The sequence below is a fragment of the Wasmannia auropunctata genome, unplaced genomic scaffold (assembly GCF_000956235.1).
Source record: "Wasmannia auropunctata unplaced genomic scaffold, wasmannia.A_1.0 LD336046.1, whole genome shotgun sequence".
Lineage (NCBI taxonomy): Eukaryota > Metazoa > Arthropoda > Insecta > Hymenoptera > Formicidae > Wasmannia > Wasmannia auropunctata.
Window position 1 is genome coordinate 972,835 of NW_012026844.1, and position 22,000 is coordinate 994,834.

Here is a 22,000-nt window from a genome sequence, read left to right on the forward strand (position 1 = left end):
TATTTTCTGAAGGTATTGAAGTGAAAGAAGTTATTTTGCAGTTAAATAGATTCTTCTTTAGATAAGATCTATAACTCGCGTCAGATTTTAGGATAGAATTTTATAATTTTAAATATTTTTCTCTTTTCTTTAATGCAATATTTTATATATCCGTATTTTCAATTGTTAAATGCTTTTTATATTACGTGACACATAAAATTATAAAAAGATATTTATTCTGGATTCTGACACAAATTGTAAATTGTTTTACAGAAACAGATTTTAAGATCAAATTGGATAAGAAGAAGATATATTTTAATTTAATTTTAATTAAATTTTAATTAAATGTAACATTTTTTTCATATAAACAAATCCATTTTAAATTAAAGGCCGTCACAGAAGAGAATATCTCATTGTGGAGGGAAGCGATCGACCCAAAAGACATCGGCATGTCACGATTACGCCGAGCAAACGTCGCGACGCCGATGGAAGCGGTATGTTCACGTATATATATATATATATATATATATATTAAATATGTATATAAAAGAAGACAGCGACGTTAAAACGATTAAAACAATAAAAATTTAATTAAAAAGTTTTAATTACCATTGCAATTGGTATTTAACGATGACAGTCCGATGATAAACGAGACGAGTTAAAACTCCTAGACATTCGTTTACAGGTGACGTGACAAAGATCGAGGTGGTGCTCCAGGAAGCACCGGACGCTGTCATCGTCGGTTCCATGTCATCGGAACTGGAAGCCACCACCGAACTCAATTCGACATTTCCCAACGGTGAGTCTAATAATTTCATATAGTCCCAGGGGTGTTGTAACCCTTGTATATATTTCTGATCATGTTCCTGACGATATTTCTCTGTCTTCTTGTTAAGAAAGATATAAAAACATTTTTTTAACGTCATCTTTTTTCTTTCTCCTCCCTTGAAGAACGTAATAAGAAGTGATGGCAATTTCCGAAATCGTCTCGATGTTTCTTCTTTCACGTTATTACTGGAAAAAAATTAGCTTATTTGGATTTTTGAGAAAACATCGAAATTATATTCACTGTATGATCGTTCTCTTCGAATTTAATGAAGTTTTGGCACGAGTTTTAATCTTATCGGTATCGCTATACTTTGAATAACAGAAAGATAATATAACTCTGCGAAACATCAAACTAAAAGTATGATAAGATCTTTGAAACATTGATTGATGTTTCAATTTGAAGGAATTTCGAAGGAACGATCCGAGATTCTTGAATACTTGTATTCGTATTTTGTGAATTTTTTACGCAATTCTCCCCTGTTCTTTTGTCGTGACAAAAGTGGAAAGAAATGATCCGTGAGGTAACTGTGTTTTCCAATGTTTATCTGCAATCTTTCGAACTTTCACTTCGTAAGTCGATTCAATTTTACCTTCATCAATCAACGAAACGTTATTCAAGGAGGATCACTTTCATATCCCACGGTATCTCCACGAAATCTATACGAACGCGACGAAGTGACGCCTCCACGGTGAACGTAGACGTAGCGCGTTACGCTATTAATCGAATAAATAATTGATGTATATGTATATATAAAAACGTGTTGTGAAACGTGCAAAACGAGCAAACTTTCCGATACCCAGATTTCCACTAACAGCATTTTCGTTAATCCGATACAGTTTAGGCACGTTTCATAGCCGTTTCACTTTATTTTATGTAAAACTGTAAACTGGTTTAATGTTTATAGTTTTTATGCTCTTGACGACATTCTAAAGATTTTACGGAAAGTTGTTGGTGACAGAAAATCGATCGCATAATTTTTTTTTTCTAGAAATGAAAACGTGAACAGTAAAATTTCACTTAAATTTGGCGTATTCGTGATAAAATTCGTGATAAGCCACCTGCGACGCAGTCTAACATGCTATACAGGAAAGAAGGACTAGCAGAAAATTTATATTGCGTTTTTACATAGTTATTTAAATTAAATTTCAATTTCTTAAATATTTAATTTTGAAAATGCATGAAAAATCTTGTGGCTCGGGAACACAAAGGTAGGAGATTTCAAGTATAGATATAAATTACGATATAGAACGTCGTCTCGAACTACATATATTTTACGTGCAGCACGAATGCCAGAAACGAGTATGCAGGCATTGTGTATAATGGAATCTGTCTAGTCCTTTTTCTCCTTCTGATTTTCTACATGATAACCCACGAGGTGAAGTTCTCTCTTCGGACTCCCCCGGTCGACCCGCGTAGGACGGTGGGATATCAATTTATCAGTTCGATCGTTTGCCATACGTACGTGCTATGAAACATCGTTAGACGGCATTGTACGACGGCCAACAAAGGTTTACGTATGACTGAACATCGAATTGTACCCTTGAGCGATATTTCCTCAGTTTATTTTCTCTCCTGCAGTTAGCCAGACACGTTCGCGCAGTTAGCTCGTAGATCAAAGGATGCACACGGAGAAATTAGGTCACATTATCGTGCGATCGTTGCTTTAACTCATTAATTTTAATACTTAATTTTAATCTATATTAATAGCAACCCACCCTACCTCTTTAAACGCTAATCTTTCACGCGAACTTGTAACTTCCTTCGTTCTCTAGTTTTGTATATCTTTTTTCGTAAGTCGCTTTGTCGGTAAGAAATACGAGAGCGGATTTAATCAGGGATTCCAGGAACGGGCGCGGTAGTTGTGCGAGCCGAGGAGGTCCTTATCGTCGTTCTTGTCCTGGTCCTGTGGGTGGCTGCCATCGCTCTGTTTTTCAATCGATGGGGCAAGATCCGCATGCTCGAGCCGTACCAGCCGAAATTTCAGCAACAACACCGGCAAAGCTGCACCATAATCGACCCAAACCCACTCCAGGTAAGTGCGTTTTGTGCACCGAGCTCTCCTCTCTGCGTGAGCTCTCTTATTCCGCATGGATAGCACACAATGTCTATACAGTTGTTGGAACACACGTCGAATTGCATCGCCGGATTACCGTAATGCACATAATCTGCGTAAATGTGTGGCACGAACCGGCTCCCTGTACATGTCAAACTATATATATTCTACGTGACGCCGAGCTGTTGTGTATCTGTACATGTTTCTAGAGATGTTAACGATATATCTTGCGATTAATGGGTAATCGGATAAGAGCCAATTAACGGTTTCCATTTAGATAACAATTCGGATTCTAATTATTTAAGGCATTAATTGTACACACATTACTCGGTGAAATTTAAGAGATACTAATTAACGGAAATTAAATTCGCTTTAGCTAAAAATTTCAGGATTATTTATACGATTGATATTTTCCCTTAAATTTTGTGAATTTATTATAATTCTGTGCAACGTATCGTCAATGTTTGTATTTAATTAAATTGAATAATTTGCGAAGTTTCTTCGCGGCACGTAAATTAGGTAACGCATATACTGCCTGTACACAAACACCGCAGTTAGCTGGATAGAAATTAAATATCCCAATATATATTCGTGTAGCGGCGCCGAGATTCTGATTATTTTCCATTTAATTACCAAAATAACGGCTAGCATTATGGAGCTATAGAACATCGCTGGAGGGCAAACTCTGTATGTTAAACCGCCGTTAAAGGAGATTTGCAAACTCGTGAGACCGGCGTAATAACCACCGTAAACCTACCCTGCTGAGTACACTGGAATAGTTAAACACACCATGTATACTAAGTGTTCCAAAACGTATTGTTACAAAAGAAAGGTTCCAGGTTCCAGTGTTCCAAAACGTATTGTTAAAAAGAGAAAAGTTTCAGGCCAACTCCAACAAACGTTTTAATAACGTTTGCTTCAGAAAAAAACGCCGTAGATTTTATTCAATTTTTTAAGCGCGAAATATTTTATCTCTTCTTCAACAAAGTTTACAATCTAATAAATACACGCGTATGCAATGTCTCGTATATTATGGCATAAGCAAGCAATAACTTGGGCATGACGTTACCGGGCGCGAGCCTACGCGAGAAATAGCGTATTTTTCATACGCTACGCGGGTCACGTAGACGTAAACCTTCTTGCTTCCACATCTGGATTCTCTATATCACGATCATAAATTCACTCATATCTTTCACCGAACCCTTATGGTAATTCAGCTTCACCTTCGGATTGTGCTATTTTTAGGAATCGAATCAAATGTGTCGCAGAACAACGTAACAAATTCTGGGTGCTTTCCATTTAGCGACATAAATCGATATAAGTTGATATAAGTCATTCTGTCTTTGATGTCACTAAATGTTAAAAAAAAGACAGAATGACGCTTGTTTCGACCTGTGTCACTAAATGGAAAGCACCCTCTGTCGCGCAAAAACAACATGTAAAGCGTAGAAATATTAATTATAGGTTTTAAAAAATGAGTTTAAAAAAATTGGTATTAATTTTAAAATCTCATCTTTTACTCCTCAATAATGTTAGCTTCTTTTGGAGGGGCGTTAAATAAACTTTTGCATAAAGACGCTCGCTCGGCGGCCCTGAGTCAAAAGAGTCATGTCTAGTAAGTGAAATCGTCGATATCTCCATTCATTCTCTATTCCAAACGCGCGCTTTAGCAGTTCCTAAATCTTGTAGCACCCATTAAATTGCCAAAAGCATTTATATCGGCTTATTTATCATTTATAGAAGAATGCAAAATGAATGAGAGGATTTACTGCTGCGTGTTTGTTATAAATTGACTCTCGAATGGTTTCCCTGCTGGAACGGGCGGCTTCTCATCGCGGTCGGGCGCGGATAACAGATGTTCCGTAACCGGTCTCGCTCCAGATGACCATGTATACTTCATGATTTCATTATACAACGAAGAAGTACGCGAGAACATGAAACAATTTATCATTTAATATATCGGAGCACACTGGGATTACTTGAATCTCGCAGACCGATTGCCGCGTTGTGCAGCTTAATCCACGATATCCATTATCGATATTCCCACGTTCGGCGGGTAGTACATAAATTTCAGATCGGACCGCCTTAATTACGTCTTGATTTCTGAATCTGGTTTTAGAAGCAAAAATCTATACACAATCTGTTATTTGATAAAATATATTTGCTTATTTCGTAATAAAAATGCATAAATAAAATCTAGATTGAAGAGAATTCATCGCGCGGATTATCTTTCATTTATATTAAAGAATTAAGCTTATAATTCTATGGAGAGAGATTTTTAGGTAACGGATATAAATGTAACGTATTTGCGTGATAAATTTTTTTTGCGATGTTGCTCTATTGATGTGCGCGTTTTGTTATTTATGCGGTGCGGATTACAATTAGAAAAAAATTTTTCGAGCGAATAACGCCCCGCGTCTGGAATCGACCTTTATCGGCTCGTATAGGATGTGCCGAATATTTCGCGATGTCAATCGCATATATCGGTATTGGATTTACCGGTACAAAGGAATACAAATCACGACGCGAATGGGAAAACGTCCGAAATGGGTGCTCAACAACAGAGTTCGCAGAAGCCCGATCATCACGTCGCGCTGCATACTGGCCCGGGTTTTTACGAACTCGCTCTCTATGTAGAGCCGTCCGACCATTTATTCCGTGTAAAATTTTGCTTTCCGATATTGACATTGTATTTTTTATCACGTCAATTAATCGCGCTGGCGTATAAAAGCGGCAAAATAATCCCGGGTTTTTGTTTGAACATGATATATTGCAGGTATATTAAATGTTTTTGTTATAACGGAAGATTTTTGCCGTTGCACGTATACAGTGTTAGGACAAGGTATATGTGCATACGGGACGTTACACACGAGCGTACGTTCCGCGTCGGTGAGCCTCGAGTAATTACTTTCAGATATAGGAATCACCCGTTCGCCAATATGTATTTCCGCGTCCATGGTAATTCAATCGCGGAAACGTTCGATTGCATTGGCGTTTACTACGTCAGAAACACGTCGGCCCCGATTCTATCGAGTCCGACAAATCGCGTATCTTAAAATTGCGCACCGCGGTCTGTGCGCGGACGGTATCCGGGGGAAATTGGCACGAAACTATTTTTAATTTATGGATACGCACGGCTGAATCCAAATATTAATGCCGCAACGACGACGCGACGGCATGAAACATGACGGACAATAAGCGACGTCTGACTGCGGAGCTATAATTTGCGACGCCATTAATCGGTGAGCGACGATATAAATTAAACTTGTATCTCCGACGTGACGTGAGGAAAATTGAAGGCCAGTAACAACAGTCGTTGGTCGGTGACGCGCAACGGACCGATTAATGAGGGTTCCCTTAATGAAACTAAACGAAAACTTCTCTCGAAATACTTCGCGTGACTCAGTTCAACCGTCTCGGCTCGCAAACCATCATTTTGAATGTCTTGATTGGTGGAACTTCCCGACGTCGTTAAAAGTGGCACTCGGAATCGTCGAATGCCGGATCTTGGGACGAGTTTACTGAAGTTATCTATATAGTTTAGTCTGTGGGATTTTGGATATACCTGCTCGAAATGAGTCTCGCGAGGGATCTTCCAAATATTCGATTTAACAACCTCCTGAAGGGAGGATCAATCGTCCAATATCGGATATACGGATGGATTTACTATTGTTCTCTAAATTGTCCGAGTGAGTACTCGGTGAGCTTCCGGGGGATTACAACTTGCGGTTAGAGGCTCTAGAGCCTCTAGAGGGTTAAGTTTTGGCCGCGCGCACACAGCGTCTGGCATATTAACACCGCCGCCGACTTCCTATCATGCATATTCCAACTCTGTGCAAACGAATATCTTCCCACTGATCAAGTAGACTTCAGAATACATCCATAAATCTGGCGGAGATTTTGGATCTACATATTCGCGCGTCTGTATATTCATAAATCTTTGAATTATTAAGAATTGATAATTTACGTTTCTGGCTTTCGTGAGGTCGATACATTTATATTTGTACGCTAAAATATAATATATTACTGATCGATATATACATCTTAAAGTCTCCGGATCCTGACGTTAAATCCGTTGTGACAACGTTGTAACAACACTTCATTACGTCGAGGACTCGAATCTGTACGAGACGCGACGATTATGCTAATGCTCGCGAATAACGTCATGATATTACATGCAATATTCAGGACAGCATCTGTATAATGAAGGCGGTATATGCCGATCTGCACACGTCTGCGCACGAAACCTGCAATTTGTCATTCTGAGCACGCGAGCGGTACGCTTTATGTATTTGCGCCGTTCCATCAGAGACTTAAAGAACATTGTCGCGCGCTGTAATATTACACGTAGATATTACACGCACTTTCGTTTGGGAGATATTATCCTATCTTGTTCCCGATGTGTGTACACGCGCGCTCCGCAGATCCGTAATCCGATGCAGCCCGGGTTAAGCGATATCGCTGTCTCGTGCAATTTTCATGATTGATGAGGAAGCTGCGGGGAATAAGACGTCGAAGGGAGCTTGCAGCGACTTTCGATCGTACGAACGAATTAATTTCGCTGGAGCATTTTCCCGTCAGTGGCTGTAGCAGTACACACTCTTAATCATGTATTGCCTGTAGTACCTCCAAATTCGAGGTATTTTTTTTTTTGAACATGGAAATGACATTTCGAGTTACACACCAAAAAGAGGTATTTTTCGCGGTACATTAGCACGAGGTACGGAATGTACGAGGTAATAATAAATTTGGCGATACAATTGGAGGTACTGCATCTGAATTCGCGATATATTTTATTTGGAAGTACAAGGCTCCGAGTTTGTACCTCATGTATATAAGACATACGAGGTACAAAATTTTGCGTATGTGTATATAATACGAGGTACAATATTTTGCGCATGTATGTCGTATTTATAAATACGACATACACTCAATGGTAAAAATATACTGCCAGTTTTTGGAAAGTCCTTGATCAAATGACAAAACAATAGATTAAAGATTTCGTGTACCTCCAATTTTTGGCGATACATGATTAAGAGTGTACGGTACGATATATCTGCTGAAGAGAATGATGAAATATATCGTTAACATAAAAAAAATGATGATGTATATTGTTAACATAAAAAAATAACAAAGGGCGCCGAACAACAATTTCTTCACATTTTGTTCGGTCGTGCTGTGATAAATGTCACGTAATAATTCCGTAATCATCATCAGCAGTATTCTGTTTGCTTGTACACCGTCGGTTCTATAAATATCAAAATGAACGCGAATCATGCGCAAAGTTAATGATGACCATAATGACAAACGGCCTGTCCGGGTCAGATAAATTTTGTCGAAGATATTTAGCGAATTTCGATGTGTGCTCGGGGCACTTCACTGCGATTGGACATCCCATACACGACCGAATGTTGAACATGATTCTCCGATAATTAGGATCGTGGGAATTCATTCCAAGCATCTCCCAATCGTATAATTTAAGAGCTGAGTAATTAGTTCCGCAATTTCTCCCTCTCACTCTCTTTTCATCTTGTTTCATTACAGATGCGAACGGTTATGCTATGGAAGAGAAAAATGTAGTCTTTTCATCGCTTAAAAAATTACGAGGTGAAAAATTCCGTCTTCCTTCGTTTACCTTGCGCTATACGATGTTTTATCGGCATACCTGATTTTGTTTACCTAATATGCTCCGCGTCGAATCACTCGTGGCGGGGGGATCGCGAGGGACCGTAAATTGAGTGGAGCATCGGCGGAGTGCGCGCGTCTCCATCCGCTTTTGCATAATACATGTAAATGCAGCATCATCCTTGCTCTTTCAGCGTCCCCCACGACATCCGTAATCTCGGAAGATGCAGCATCCGCGTCGCGTCTTATAAAATCCAACGCGATAGCGACTTACTGCTCGGCGTCTGGGATAACGTTGTACATACCCACCAGCGGCTCGCAATGAAAATCGCGCGGACGCGAGCGTGTCGCGTACGAAAGTTCTCCCGTTGCAGCTTTTCAGCTACATATAGTTTAGCGCGACCGCTGGTGCGCGCGCGGTGGCGCGATATCATAAGCCCGGACTCTTTAAGATGTCCCATTTACGTCCCACGCGAAAATCTTGTAACGCAAGATCTCTCCCCGTCGGTCGTAATAGAATTCAACAGAATGGCGTTATAACCCGATTTCGGCCTCGCAAGGAAGAAACTTCGGCCGCCGTCGGGAAACTTCATTTACGGAACAATATTATCCCGGCTAGCCCTGCCGGGAGGCTTTTATAAAACAAATTCCTCTCGTTATCACAACAATACCGTCACGGCCATTAAACCGCCATCGCGTCTACTAGAGAATCATGTCAACGTGTCCGACATACCTACACACGCGCCTCCGTATATCAGGTCACGTCCGCCCAGGCACATCTCCACCGACAGACAGCCCCCAGTCACGTATCCCGTTATACATCCCCGGTCCAAACGTTTCTATGTGGGAACAACACTGTAGTTTACCCATCATTTATTGGCTCTCTGTGTAAACCAATGTATACATAGGAATGTACATACATAGATTATTCGAGAGAAGCGCGTTTCATTAAAAAAAAAAAAGAAATCACAATTTTTAGTACGTTGTTCAGAAGAGAATGCGTGAATTTAAACGATAATGGATCTGACTCATTCAATGTACATACAATTAGGAGTTGCGTACTCGTGGCTCTTAGTCGCTTAATTGCAATGTCAATAGCACACTTGATTGTCGAGAACATCCATCTCTGCATCATTAATTTTCTCAATCATTCAAGCTGACATCGGTGACCATATTCAACGATTGTTATGTTACGTCTCGACATTACAGCTGCGTACATGTATATTTTTAGCCGTATCGCATAAAATCGATAAAAAGATTTCAGCTATGCGTCGCTTTGCACATTTGCCGGACTGCCGCGTCCATTTTAAATATAACTCGCCGCGGATATATGGTCGCGACGTGGTGCCCGTCGTAGACCACGTGTCTCTGAAGATACGCGCGGCGATAAACGGAATGTCAGGATTCGCCGAAACTTTCGCTCTCTTGTTCGCAGCACCGGAGCTACTCCAAATTCAACATCCACTGCATGGAGCATCCGGTGCACCAGATGAGCTGCGTCTCGGCCGCCGGGCCGATTGCCAGGCTGCGCCAGAACAGCGTGTTCGTGGGCTCGAGCACGTCGCTGCTGCCGGCCGGCCAGGAGGCGCCCAGGCGTACCAAGAGCGCCTTCGATCTGCAGTCGCTGGTGCACGCGGAGGGCGCGGGCCCGCAGAACGATGAGGAGGAGCGCGACGGTGACACGTTGAGGACCCTCAGGTCGTTCGGCGAGACGTCGCGGCTGTTGCAGCGCGACCGTCGACCCAGCGTTTACCAATTCGACCGTACGGACGTCCTGGCGAGGCCGACGCTGCAGCGCGAGCGCGGCATGAGTATCTGTCACTTCGACAGGACGGAGGTTCTGGCCCGACCGTTGCAGAGGGACCGTGGCATGAGCATCTGCCACTTCGACCGGATGGACGTCCTGGCGAGGCCGACGTTGCAGCGCGACCGCGGCATGAGTATCTGCCACTTCGACCGGATGGACGTTCTGGCGAGGCCGGCGGTGCAGCGTGACCGCGTCAACAGCATCTGTCACTTCGACAGAATGGACGTGCTGGCGAGGCCCACGTTTCCGCCCGGCAAGTCCCTGCTGCGGGAGAGACGCGTCAGCGTGTGCAACTTCCTGGAGAGGGACGAGGAGTCGCCGGGCAGCAGGAGTTCCCTGCAGAAGGACAGGCGGTTGAGCGTCAGTAACGTCGACAGAATCGAGACCCTCGGGAAATCGTTGTCGCGCAGAGACCTGCGCGGCAGCAACAGCAACGTGGTGGACAACGTCAGGCAGGACAGCCTGTCGAAATGCGGCACGATCAGAGAGAGGAACAACTCCATGCATCACTTCGATCGTCCATCCTGCAGCAAAACGTCCGACGTCGTGCTCGGGTACAAAGCGACGTGCGTTTAGTCGCGGCTCCATTCCCCGGGGGCCTGACGGAGAACGCGCGAATAGAAGACGACGATTGACTCCGCGACGACGGTCCAGTCGTCGCGGATCTACCTTGGACGAAATACGGCTGTGAAATTCTTTCGTAATCGCTTTTGCTTCGACGCCATCTTATGTCGCTTATATTTCTTGTATTCTTTTATGGAGTTGTATTCTTGTATTCTTTTGAGAAGCAACCACAGCCCCAATGGCCCTTATCGAACCGTCAAAGTGCGATAACTAATCGCTCGACATTTGGACGTTACGCGGTTCCGAAATGGCGGAATTACCCTCATTTCTGCCCTTTGCGCGAATAAATGTCGCTTCGATCTCGCTCGCTCGCTCGCTTCGCGGACGGAGAATCGATCTATAAGTCTCGGTCTCAGAAGAAAAAAACATCTCGCGTCTTTTCTGCGCGTGCGAAATTAAGTGCGCGTCAGAGAGAGAGAGAGAGAGAGAGGTCTTTAGATGCTCTCCGGAAATTAAAGGCGCGTCGCGTGGACACGCAATAGAAGGGCGGACGTTGAGGAGCGTTTTTCATCGTGGTTTTCTCTTTTTCTTTTCCCCCGCGTTTATTTTTTTTCCCCTCCGCCTTTTTTGCCGCGGGCTAAATGTAATAACTAAACTACCTACCTACCTACCTACCTACCTACCCGGTCGGCCTCATGAATGATACATGACGAGCATTTCGACGAATTCGCCCGGGGAATGCCGTTGAATTTCCCTTCGTTATTCGGCGTTTCGTTAATGGTATATTCGAGAGTTTCGCTAGTTGAAACGCTCAACAATGAAACTGTAGAACGCGGCGGATATCAGCAAACACAGTCGCGCGTGAGTTTCCGTAACGGCGGGAGAGCGCGATCGACGCGATTGGCGCGAGCCAGCGCTGGTTAGAACGTTTCATTGTAACGCGTTTATTTGAACAGTCCGGAATTTTTAATTAACATCCTTAATCGCGGAGTCTGAGCGAGCGGAGTACAATTAGTTGGAAAAGGAATCGATCGACCAACTTTATTCATCCCTATCCAATTTTGCTCTTTATCTCTCTCTCTCTTTCTCTCTTTCTCTCTCTCTGTCTCCCTTTCTATCCTTTAGCCATAATTATAGACGGAGACTTTTTCTCCTCTTTCCTCTTTCTTCTCGGAACGTAATCCGTCGTAGGGAGCGAACCGTAGAAATTACTCTATTCTTCGCAGAGACGAGGTCTCGTCTAGGTCTCATCTCCTCTACTTGTAGACGTACGTACGGGCTCTCGCAAATTGTCTGCACACACAAAGCAGCGTAAATCGGTTAGATGCAACGGCGCGTTTACCGGGCGCGCGCGCTTGATCGTTCGATCAGTAGAACCTGTCAAGTCAACGCCATCGGCACGGAGGAAAGAGAACGGTACATGCCTCTCAGGGATTTATTATTTAAAATCTTCACTCGCGTGGAAAATGGTCTGTCGCTCTAATGCAGGGGGAAGTCATGCGAAATGCGCGCATTCGTTTCTTGCAATTTCAATTAAACAACGTTTACACGGAGCCTATTAATTCAGCTAATGTCGAACGGATTGATATCGAATCTATCGGTCTCGGGCTCGTTAATCGAGCTTTGCGGCCGCTGCTTGTACGAAACACGTAGATACACGCGACACGTAGTCCGCGCGTTTACGGCCGTACGTTTACATTTAACGATCGTAACGGTCATTAAAATTTCATTATCGCGTAATGGGTTTGATTCTGCTTCTCGTTTTGGCGTGTATGTCATAATTCTTCGCGGTTAATGCTGTCGTAAAGTACAAAAGCGTTCAAAGCATATACTATTCTAAAGCCACAGATACAAAAACTGTAATGATATTTCGCCGTCATATCCACGAAATATATATCCGTAACGATATAACGAAATAATTACCTATTTTGAATAATCGATAGATTTACATGGTACATAAATACATACATATATGCGGGAAACTATATGTCAGAATATTTTCGGAGAGCCTACATATATTTTTATCCGTTGGAATAAGGGCAAGCAGTTATTAATGAGATTACTCTTAGTACCTAGTTCCTTCAACGTTGGAAGATGTATGATATACGCGATTGCTGCGTACGGTGCTAGAGAGAGAGCTCTTAGCGAGATTCGTAGTTTGTACACGTGTTTGTAGCGCACGGAATTAGAGAGATGAGCTCACCGAGCCATCGGTACATTATCTCCAATTTTTATCTTCAGGTTCACGCTAAAGGATAATTAAAAGTGAATTAAAAACGGAGAGATGTTACACGGACAAAACTCAATGTGAGCCATCTCTCAATTTATTAAAGGCCCCTGTCTGCTATTTGATGTTTTAATTAAAAGTGCAACGAAGTCATCATATAAAAAGAGAGAAATCAACACTGTTTTAATCCCGCGCTCCGGCGGAAAGCGGCCTTCAATAAAACAAGATATTACGATAAAATTTTCTCGCGTATATTTATATTAAAAGTGGGAGCGCGAATCTCTTTGCAGAGAATATTATTTTTGTTTTTCCCCCTGACGTAATTACATCACTGTATAATTAAAGAACTCGGCTCAACGATATATTAATCTACGTGAAAGAAATGTACCTCATCTACAGTAGTCAATACATTATTGTTCTACCAAACGATTAATTACAACTGAATAATAGGAACATGTGATCTTTTTTTATTTCATGTAAATTAAAATACTACTTCTCGCGATCGGAAAATCTCTCCGTTATCTCTATTATCAAACTTTATGGAAGTATTAAACGCAGTTATAGCTCCCTCGTGTCAGATCGAAATTCATTATCAAGGGGACCTTGTCTAATTAGCCGATAATGAGAATATCGTAGAGTATAATTATTATATATATATATATATACGTACGTAGACACGTTCAGACCAAAAGTAAGCTTTAAATTCTAAGACTCTATGAAGTATAGTAAAGACTAATCATAGATTAATTTCGTGACTTCACATTCACGCGCGTTCTCAAACGTTCATACTTTTGACGATTCAGACTGTTTCAATCAAAAGAATTCGAGTATTCTAAAAGTATATGTATTTTTCATAAATGTCCGATAAACATTAAGACACACAACTTACGTATCTCTTTTTTGTAAAGAAACGGAGCGTTGTAAAAATAATGCATTTATTTTGTTAAGTACTCGTTTGGCACAGATAGATCTTATATTGATTTTAAATACAAAAATTGTCAAATATAATTTTAATAGTATGAAAGTATTGCTGAATATTACGCTTATTCCAGAAATTTCTCGCGATTTTTTTGTGAATTCCTATGAAAATATCGGACATTTCTCTAACAGATTTTCTCTTATATATCTCTTATATATTCTCACGAAGCGTTCGAACAATTTGAAGAGGAGTACAATATCAAAGAACCATGTATGAGTAAGAGTAATAATGTTAGACTTGTGTGGGATGTGCTGTAAAAGTATAATGAATGATTGAGAAGATTGGATTGTCGTAATTGAACTTGCGAAGTGGATAAGTAATTTGACGAAGGAGCGTTTATTGAACAAGTTAATGCTAACAAATAATATATCTTATTATAACAGATATATTTATTATTTAATTATTTATTATACTTTAAAGGGTTTGTTATTTATATAATTACGAATGTAAATTCCCCATTAATTGATACGTTAACCGTCGACTTTGATTTCTTACAATTTGCCATTTACAACTTACTGCATTTACCAATTTGTGTGCGTTGGTCGAGTAATTTTTCTAGTCGTATATGATCTTCAGATTATATGTAGGAGACAAATTTTGTGAATATGTTAGTGAATGACTTTTTTACAATAAATATTATTTGAAACAATAATTGCTTTTTTTTTAGCAGGAAATACATATTTTTAAGTTTAATAAAAAAAAAAGGTTTCTCGTGTGTCGTCACCGTGACAATGTTTAAAACATCAGTCGCGCTAATAAATTAATTCCACATGTTATCCTATTTCCATTGTATTTTTAAGGGAAGCGAAGCGACACACAGAAAAATGTGCCCGTGCTTTTGCGAGCTCGGCGAGATTGCCCAGCGGCTACCGCTCGTTATACGATAAAGTGCAATAGCGGCGAGCGAAATGCATGGGGTTTCGCGAAATCAGTGGCTCTTTCCCGCTAACCGGAAATTTTCGTAAAAGCCTTCTATTTCAGAATATCCTGGGCCACATTGCACCTTTTATCGTACGATGATCATCGTACCATCGTACGTGATGAGACTCGTTATCTTTAAATCCCTCGATTTTTAAAGGGGTACGAACCAAGTAAGAATCTCCCACTGCGCCATTACGTTTTGGAGCCTTTTCGTCCAATTTCTCGAAATCCAAGTTTCTATAGAATTTAGAAACGTTCTTCTACTACATTTAACAGTTTTACTCTTATCTAATACGTTTTATTATTTTCTATAATTCGTTTAGTCTTGATAATTTATATTTCTATCGAGGTATAGTTGCAGGTTATTTATTTCAAATTATTTTCAAATTTATATCTTTCTCCGTTATTTGTCTCATTCCGTATTTCAGTTTCCGTATTTCAATTTGCGGCTCGACTGTCAGCTGTTCCTCCATATTACACTTACCGCGATATTTCAACATTGATCGGACATCGACGCATGGATTACCTTTATAATCGCGCTAAACTGTTTGAGCGTGAAGGAAACAAGCAGCTCAAACTGTTTAATACGACCTATCAATATTATCGACTAAACGTCAATATCTCTAAACTCCGCATATGACACGGCCGTTCTTCTATACTTTCAGTCTATCATACTTTTTCTAGTTTCTGTTGCGAAACATATTCCCATAAACGTGCATCATCGTGTGCGTGACTAATGAAAGTATGGTTCACCAGCGTATTTTCGCTATCTATACGAAACCTTTGTTATTATCGCGCGATTCAGCGATTGTGCTTTCTACGGCAACGTGCATGAAGAAACATTGGCTGCTTGCAAACATTAAATTTGTATAAATTGTACTGAATGTATTACATTTATTACATTTATTTTGCAAATTCTTGTTTCGTTCATTCATTTTTTAATGCCAATGCTTAGTTTTATCTGGTACATTATGAAGATTAAAATTTTTTTCTGTTTTTATTACTGTTATAGAAGATTACTTTAGTAAACTTGAGTTTAGTAGTAAGTTTTACCTAAAGTTTTCTCATTATAATTATGATGGCTTGATGAGTAACTAGAGCCACTTTATCTCTTCTATTTATTTATCTCAGTAAATTTTATAAATATTTCACATTCCGCGTTTGAAATGACACAGGCTGGTAATAACATGCCGGTGTGGTTACTAGTTAACATTTTCGCGGAAATTCCTTCGTATTGAGCGAGCGCTTAAGAATTCGTAATCTAACTCCGTAACGAAATAGCTGGTAAAAATCTTTGCATATTTAGAAAGTGTAATATAGCTCGTGTTCTTTATCTTGCCTCGCATTTTAAAATTACTTAATTAAATTTTTGCGTGAATCACTTCCATTTTCCTTGGAATCGTCCTTTATAAAAAATGCGCGACATTCTATCTTATTACTCTTTACAGAATCACTTTACAGTTTTTACAGTTATCACATTAAAGAAAATTAATGTTTCGTGCATTATTACATTTTTGGAAGTCACTTTGAAACTATTTTAGATTTTTAACAGATCGGTCAATCGTGAGTTCTTCACGTGCTTCGAAAGGACGTGACTCAGAAAGGATCACGAGATCGCAGGAGATCGTGTGGGCTTAATATCCTGAGCCAGCATTGGCACGTTCTACTCAAGATTGTTGCTTTTTCTCACCGTACTTGGACGAGACCGGAAACTAGGGCACTATTTCCCCGTCGTGGTTTGCCTCTCCAGCTAGAGGGAGTGGGGAGAATAAAACGAAGTACCTATGTAGGCGAAAGCAGGTGAACTCGGAAGATTCTGAGATGAGGGGCTCATGGAGAAATGCGGTAACAGTGCGCTGGCAGCTATCAAAAGTTTCATGGAGACATTTGCGGCAGGACACAAAACAGGCGGCACTGTGCGGAGAAGGTGTCCCAGAAGATTCTACTTTCTGGAAGGTAAGTCGTCGTTTTTGCCAAATACGGCGCATTTTATTAACTTGGAGAACTTCCGACGAAATTAGAAAGAACAGCAACTGAGAAGTAACGTAAACTTCTCAGTTTTTTTTACTATGATTGATAGCGTAAAATAGATATCTCACAGTATTTTTCGCAGTTGCGTTTTAGATGCGTTTCGTAACTAATTTCGAAATTGTAAAATTTGTTTCTCTCGGAATTATTATTTCATTATTTCCACAGTTTTTTTTTAGTCCTTGGTGAAAATTATCTTCATGATACGTAGATGGAGATGTCAAGTTTTTGCTGCTATATATAATACATATTATACAATTATGCAACACCTCGTGTAACAGCTACTTGTGATTTGCATATGAAGCGAATTTTATTCATACATATTTCTGCGCTGTAACTCGAATCATTGAATGCAGTAAAAAAGCAATGAAACTAAAATAAGCGTAAGAGCTCGTAAAATTTGTATATCGCCGTGAACACAAATATTCTACACCGTAAAATGGGCTCCATTTAATCCGAAGTCCTCCGCGCTGGTATTACGCAATTAGGCGAGTTAGTGGAGATGACAGAGGGATGTAATCTAAGGCTCTGTTTTTGACAATGAAATAGATATGATTTATGAAGGCCGAGCATTACGACGGCGCGCGGCGATGACGGTGACGGTGAAGTGCCCTCCTTTTAAAGATTATTGAGGATGATTCGATTCAAGGACACGACGTTCCACCTTGACATTATTTCACATCCGATAGTGCGAGAGGTTAAATATATTGCTTCCGATATGTTGTGTATATAAGTTCGTGAGGTATTTTCACAGCCGACTAATAGTAGAGCCGTTTGCTATATTCAACAATTTTAACTCTTATATATTTCTCTTATACACATTCTTTAAGATTTCAAGCGAATCCTCCGTATATGCTTTCGCCGAGTTTCCGGCCAGACATTGCTTGCAGCTCAGCCTAGTATTTTTCCATTTTCCGCGTCTCTCTCTCTCTCTCTCTCTCTCTCTCTTTCCCTTCCCATGAATTCTCACGTTTATTTTCACAGTCGCGAGATGCCGGACACGTATACTTACGGCCGAAAAAACAGGAGGATGCTCGCCTTCGAAGGAGCTTGAACGATATAAAGGTGCGATGCTGACGAAAGGATTTCTAGGAGAGAGGTAAAAAGGGATAGAAAAAACGGAGGAACACACCCAATCCGATGTTCTCAACGACGTCTTCGGGGATTCGCTCTTTCTTACGATCGACGGACTAAAAAGCCGACGGGATATCACCGAGATATGTGACGGTGGTTTTGCGCACCGAGGACATAAATTCTCGGGGGTATACGGCGTACGAAATATTTAACCCTCGGTGCCGGGGAGCCGCATGCGAAACGTAAAGGTCCGAGGTTAAATCCGAGTGACGTTTAAGATTGAAAGAGGAAAGCTGTCCCCAGCGCATTTGCCTTCAACTGCAAATATCAGAGTCCATTATCCAAGTCGACGACTCTACAAATGATGCTACAAACGGTCCTGCGCTCGTTCTCGAGTACGCAGCGTCTTTTTTAACGTTTCCGAAAGAATGACTTCCCGGAAATGTGTAGCATTCGCGGAATCTTTTTCAAGTCAGGCATTCAAGCTACGAAACCTTAAATGTGTGTGTATGTGCAAAATTTCTTGTACCACCGCTAGTACGTACGTAAGTATTCTTGACGTCATTCGACAGTTGGTTACCGCGGTGGTCCTGCGTTTAAGTGAAGCACTCCAACTATTTCAAGAAAGTGGCGTTAAAGCAAAATAGATGTTGGATGTTAAAAGATTGATTGGATGCGCGATATGTACAAAAATTTGAAATGTTTTTCTTACTTTATTTCATTTGAAAGAAAAAATTAAGATACTAAGGATCCCGTGCACTTTGCGTATGAATTGTCCACACAGAAGTCTAAGGAATTCAAAATATGTGACATGTGGCTTATTTATGCTCCGCTATGCGGAAACTGTGTTTTCAGTTAATCGTCACGTCGTTACGTTAGCTCGTTAGCCACCGGATTTCGTCAGGCACACCCACTGGCTTCCGGCAGAGACTCCTTAATTGAGTTGTGGATGACTTTAGAGCAGAGATTATTATCTGCTCCGGCTACCGCTCTTGTGTAAGGACGAGGGAGGGAGGACTCTAAACTAAATTTATTTTTACAGCGATCAGTTCGCATCGCAATACATTCAAAGGTATAAACGTCTTATTTCATTTCCATTCTATATCGTTTCGTAAGCACGACGTAAGTAAGGCTCGCGACTGCCGCGAGTAGCCGTAATATTTTATGATTATATAATATGGTTTTTGACGAGTGCGCCGTTTATAGATTCCATCGACCGCTATTTCCAATACGTTTTATCGAGGAGGGTATGAGCACCTCTTTCGAGGCGGCAGAGGTAGAGCCGCTCACATTGCTCCCGGTTCCGACACGCGTTAGAAGTTATACGACCCGTGAAGTTTTAACTCGTAAATCGCGTTCGCCGAATGACAATACTTCCACTTCGCGAGACGGAGGTAAAGGCAAAACGATCGGGGCTGCGAATGAACAGAATTACGCCACAATTCCTCGAGTCGCGCGCAAAAGACGAGATCCATCTTCCGAGGCTTGTCGGCGTCCCTTTATATCTTGTTAAAAGTTTACGGCCGAGATTGCGGAATATAATGCTGTAGTGCTCAGACGTGGCACGTCCCTCGGAATTATCGGTCGCGCGGTTTTTCCTTGGGAAAAAGCGCAAGATAACACTGCACACTGATCACTTCCCTTTCTCGTTGATGAATACGGCGTGCATTATGCCGAAAACAAATTTTAAAAGTCTATCCCTGTATACGTTTTTAACGCAAACTAACCGCATAAAATTCTATTGTGGTAGAAAACATTTTTCATGCGAGTCGCAAATTGGCTTTATTTGATTGCTCGGAGTAAAGATTCATCAAAGAGAAAAAATGAAGAATTGAGGAAATCATTAATAAAGAGCTTTAAATAGAACCAAAGCTCTTCTAACTGGCTAGCAACCTGAATAATTAGCGAGGAAGTGACGACTTCGAAGAAGTCGAACTCTCAAATTTATTCGACTTTCGTAAGTAATAAGATCTCTGTCTCAGCTGTTACGTCGGAGATAATTGTATTTCGGGTAAAAAATCAATTTACGTCGGAAATATAATTAATTGATAATAAATTTATATATTTCCGCGACATGTAATAAAATATTCGTTGGTAATTCTGGGAAATATTCAGGAAACATGTTGCTGTTAAATGTCATAGTTTAAAATATGCGGGAGAGTGCGTTAATTTAAATGGATTAAACATTCCCAACGTATTCGCGTCCCCATTTAAGTCATCCTATCTATCCGATCTACTTACCCTCTTGCAATAGCTTATTTCCAGGGCAAATTAATGTTATACTATTCGCCGATCGGCGCGTCGACTGCAAACAGATATGTTCCCACGTAGCTTTTAACGGGCATTCGTTAAACATTCGATCGCTCATGTTACTAATGCACCGTGAGATCGAGTTAATGCGTTAGTCGCGGTTCGCAGCCTCACCCGTCGGCAAAGGCCTGCCAGCCCTACTCTGCAGAGCACTATTTGATTACACAAAACGTATCGCGGGACGCAGAGAATCTGGTATTAATTTCAGAGGGAAAAAATAACGATAAAATTATTGAATGCGCAGGCTCGGCCGACGAATTTTTTGTCATATTATTATTTTTATAAAATGTGATATTTTCCATTTTCAATTTTTAAAATTGTTAATGTTTTAATTCCGCGAAAGAGATAGAGAGCGCTCTCGTATTTATTTTCCACTCGGAAATTATTTAAAGCTGCCCTTTGGAATACAGGTGCTTTCAGATATTTCGTGCAGCACGACAAATATATTATTTTAGTTTAATCGAACTAAATTAATTATATTCGTCCGTGCGCGTTTGTGTGCGCAATAATGATAAATTTCTTTAACAAAGGGTAGCGTTATAGATGGTTTCGAGGGTCACAGGTGGAAAGTCGATAAAAAGAAGGAAAAGTGGGCCTTTGAAATTGCGTAACACGTGAGGGGAGGAGAGATATGGCCTACTCACGGTCGTTGACATCTAATCTGGCGAGGACAGTGGGACAAGCACGCGAAATCCGAGCGGCACGGAAAGGCTTCGTCGGCTTCATCGGCTTCGTCGCCAATATCGCGTAATTATCTTCGGTTACAGGGACTCACTGGATGTACTTCCGCGAAGATTTAATTGTTCCGACGACGAATGGAAAGTTCGATTCGTTGAGAATTAATTTGTTCTTTAATTACAAACTGTACCGTAGTTGTCGTTAAACTTCAGCTGGGTAGTCCACAGCACAGAGTCACAGCGCGGTTGTGAGACGCGCACTGGAGAGTAAGAGGAATGCATTTTGCTTGGATGAGGACCGGACGTCGACCGCAAAAATTTCACTCCGCTGCCGCTTCAGAGACAGAGAGTTTGGCAAATAATTTTCCTACAGTTCCACCCCGACGAGTTACATTGTCCATCACCGGGACGTGTTTTCTCGTTACCGTTCTCCGGCGGCGGTTTAATTTCGGATAAAGAAAGCCAGAATCGGGAACTTTCGGATTACCGCCGGGATCACTTTGTTGCGCTCATTGTTCGATACGTATACGTGGAAAATCTCTCCGTTTTCTCGTGTCAGCGAACGTCCCGTGTTTAAGTCTGACGTTTTGCAGCGTCATCGAATGTAGAACGATAACGGCAGAAATTGTAAACCTTACAGTATACAATGCCGTTAGAAATGACGGATATTCAGAATTACTTTGCCGACTTTTGTGGCGATATACGATTTGACATTTTTGAAATAAAGTCTCTTTCTTTGGAGGACGAAATTAAAATAAATAAAATACAAAGTTAAAAATAAAATACTAAATAAAGTAATCGATAAGGATGCAGTATAATTGGTTGTATTTGAGGGATCCACGTATAACACGCACGATTACGAACATTACAGGGATTTAATATTTATCTCTATTATATATTTTATTCAACGTTTAACATATCTTTTTT

At 40.9% G+C, this 22,000-nt stretch overlaps 1 protein-coding gene across 2 annotated transcripts in view; it reads left to right on the plus strand.

The window, feature by feature from the left end:
* LOC105451745 overlaps window positions 1-14,715 on the plus strand; it is a 29,496-nt gene extending 14,781 nt beyond the window's left edge. The window contains exons 2-5 of one of the 2 annotated variants that reach the window (XM_011692391.1): window positions 369-473; window positions 665-778; window positions 2,644-2,840; window positions 9,922-14,715. In XM_011692391.1, coding sequence (XP_011690693.1) covers window positions 727-778; window positions 2,644-2,840; window positions 9,922-10,869 — 1,197 coding nt within the window. In that variant the 5' untranslated portion in view covers window positions 369-473; window positions 665-726 and the 3' untranslated portion in view covers window positions 10,870-14,715. The remainder of the gene's footprint in view (window positions 1-368; window positions 474-664; window positions 779-2,643; window positions 2,841-9,921) is intronic. The other variant, XM_011692392.1, reaches the window with a different exon arrangement.
* Window positions 14,716-22,000: the final 7,285 nt, after the last annotated feature.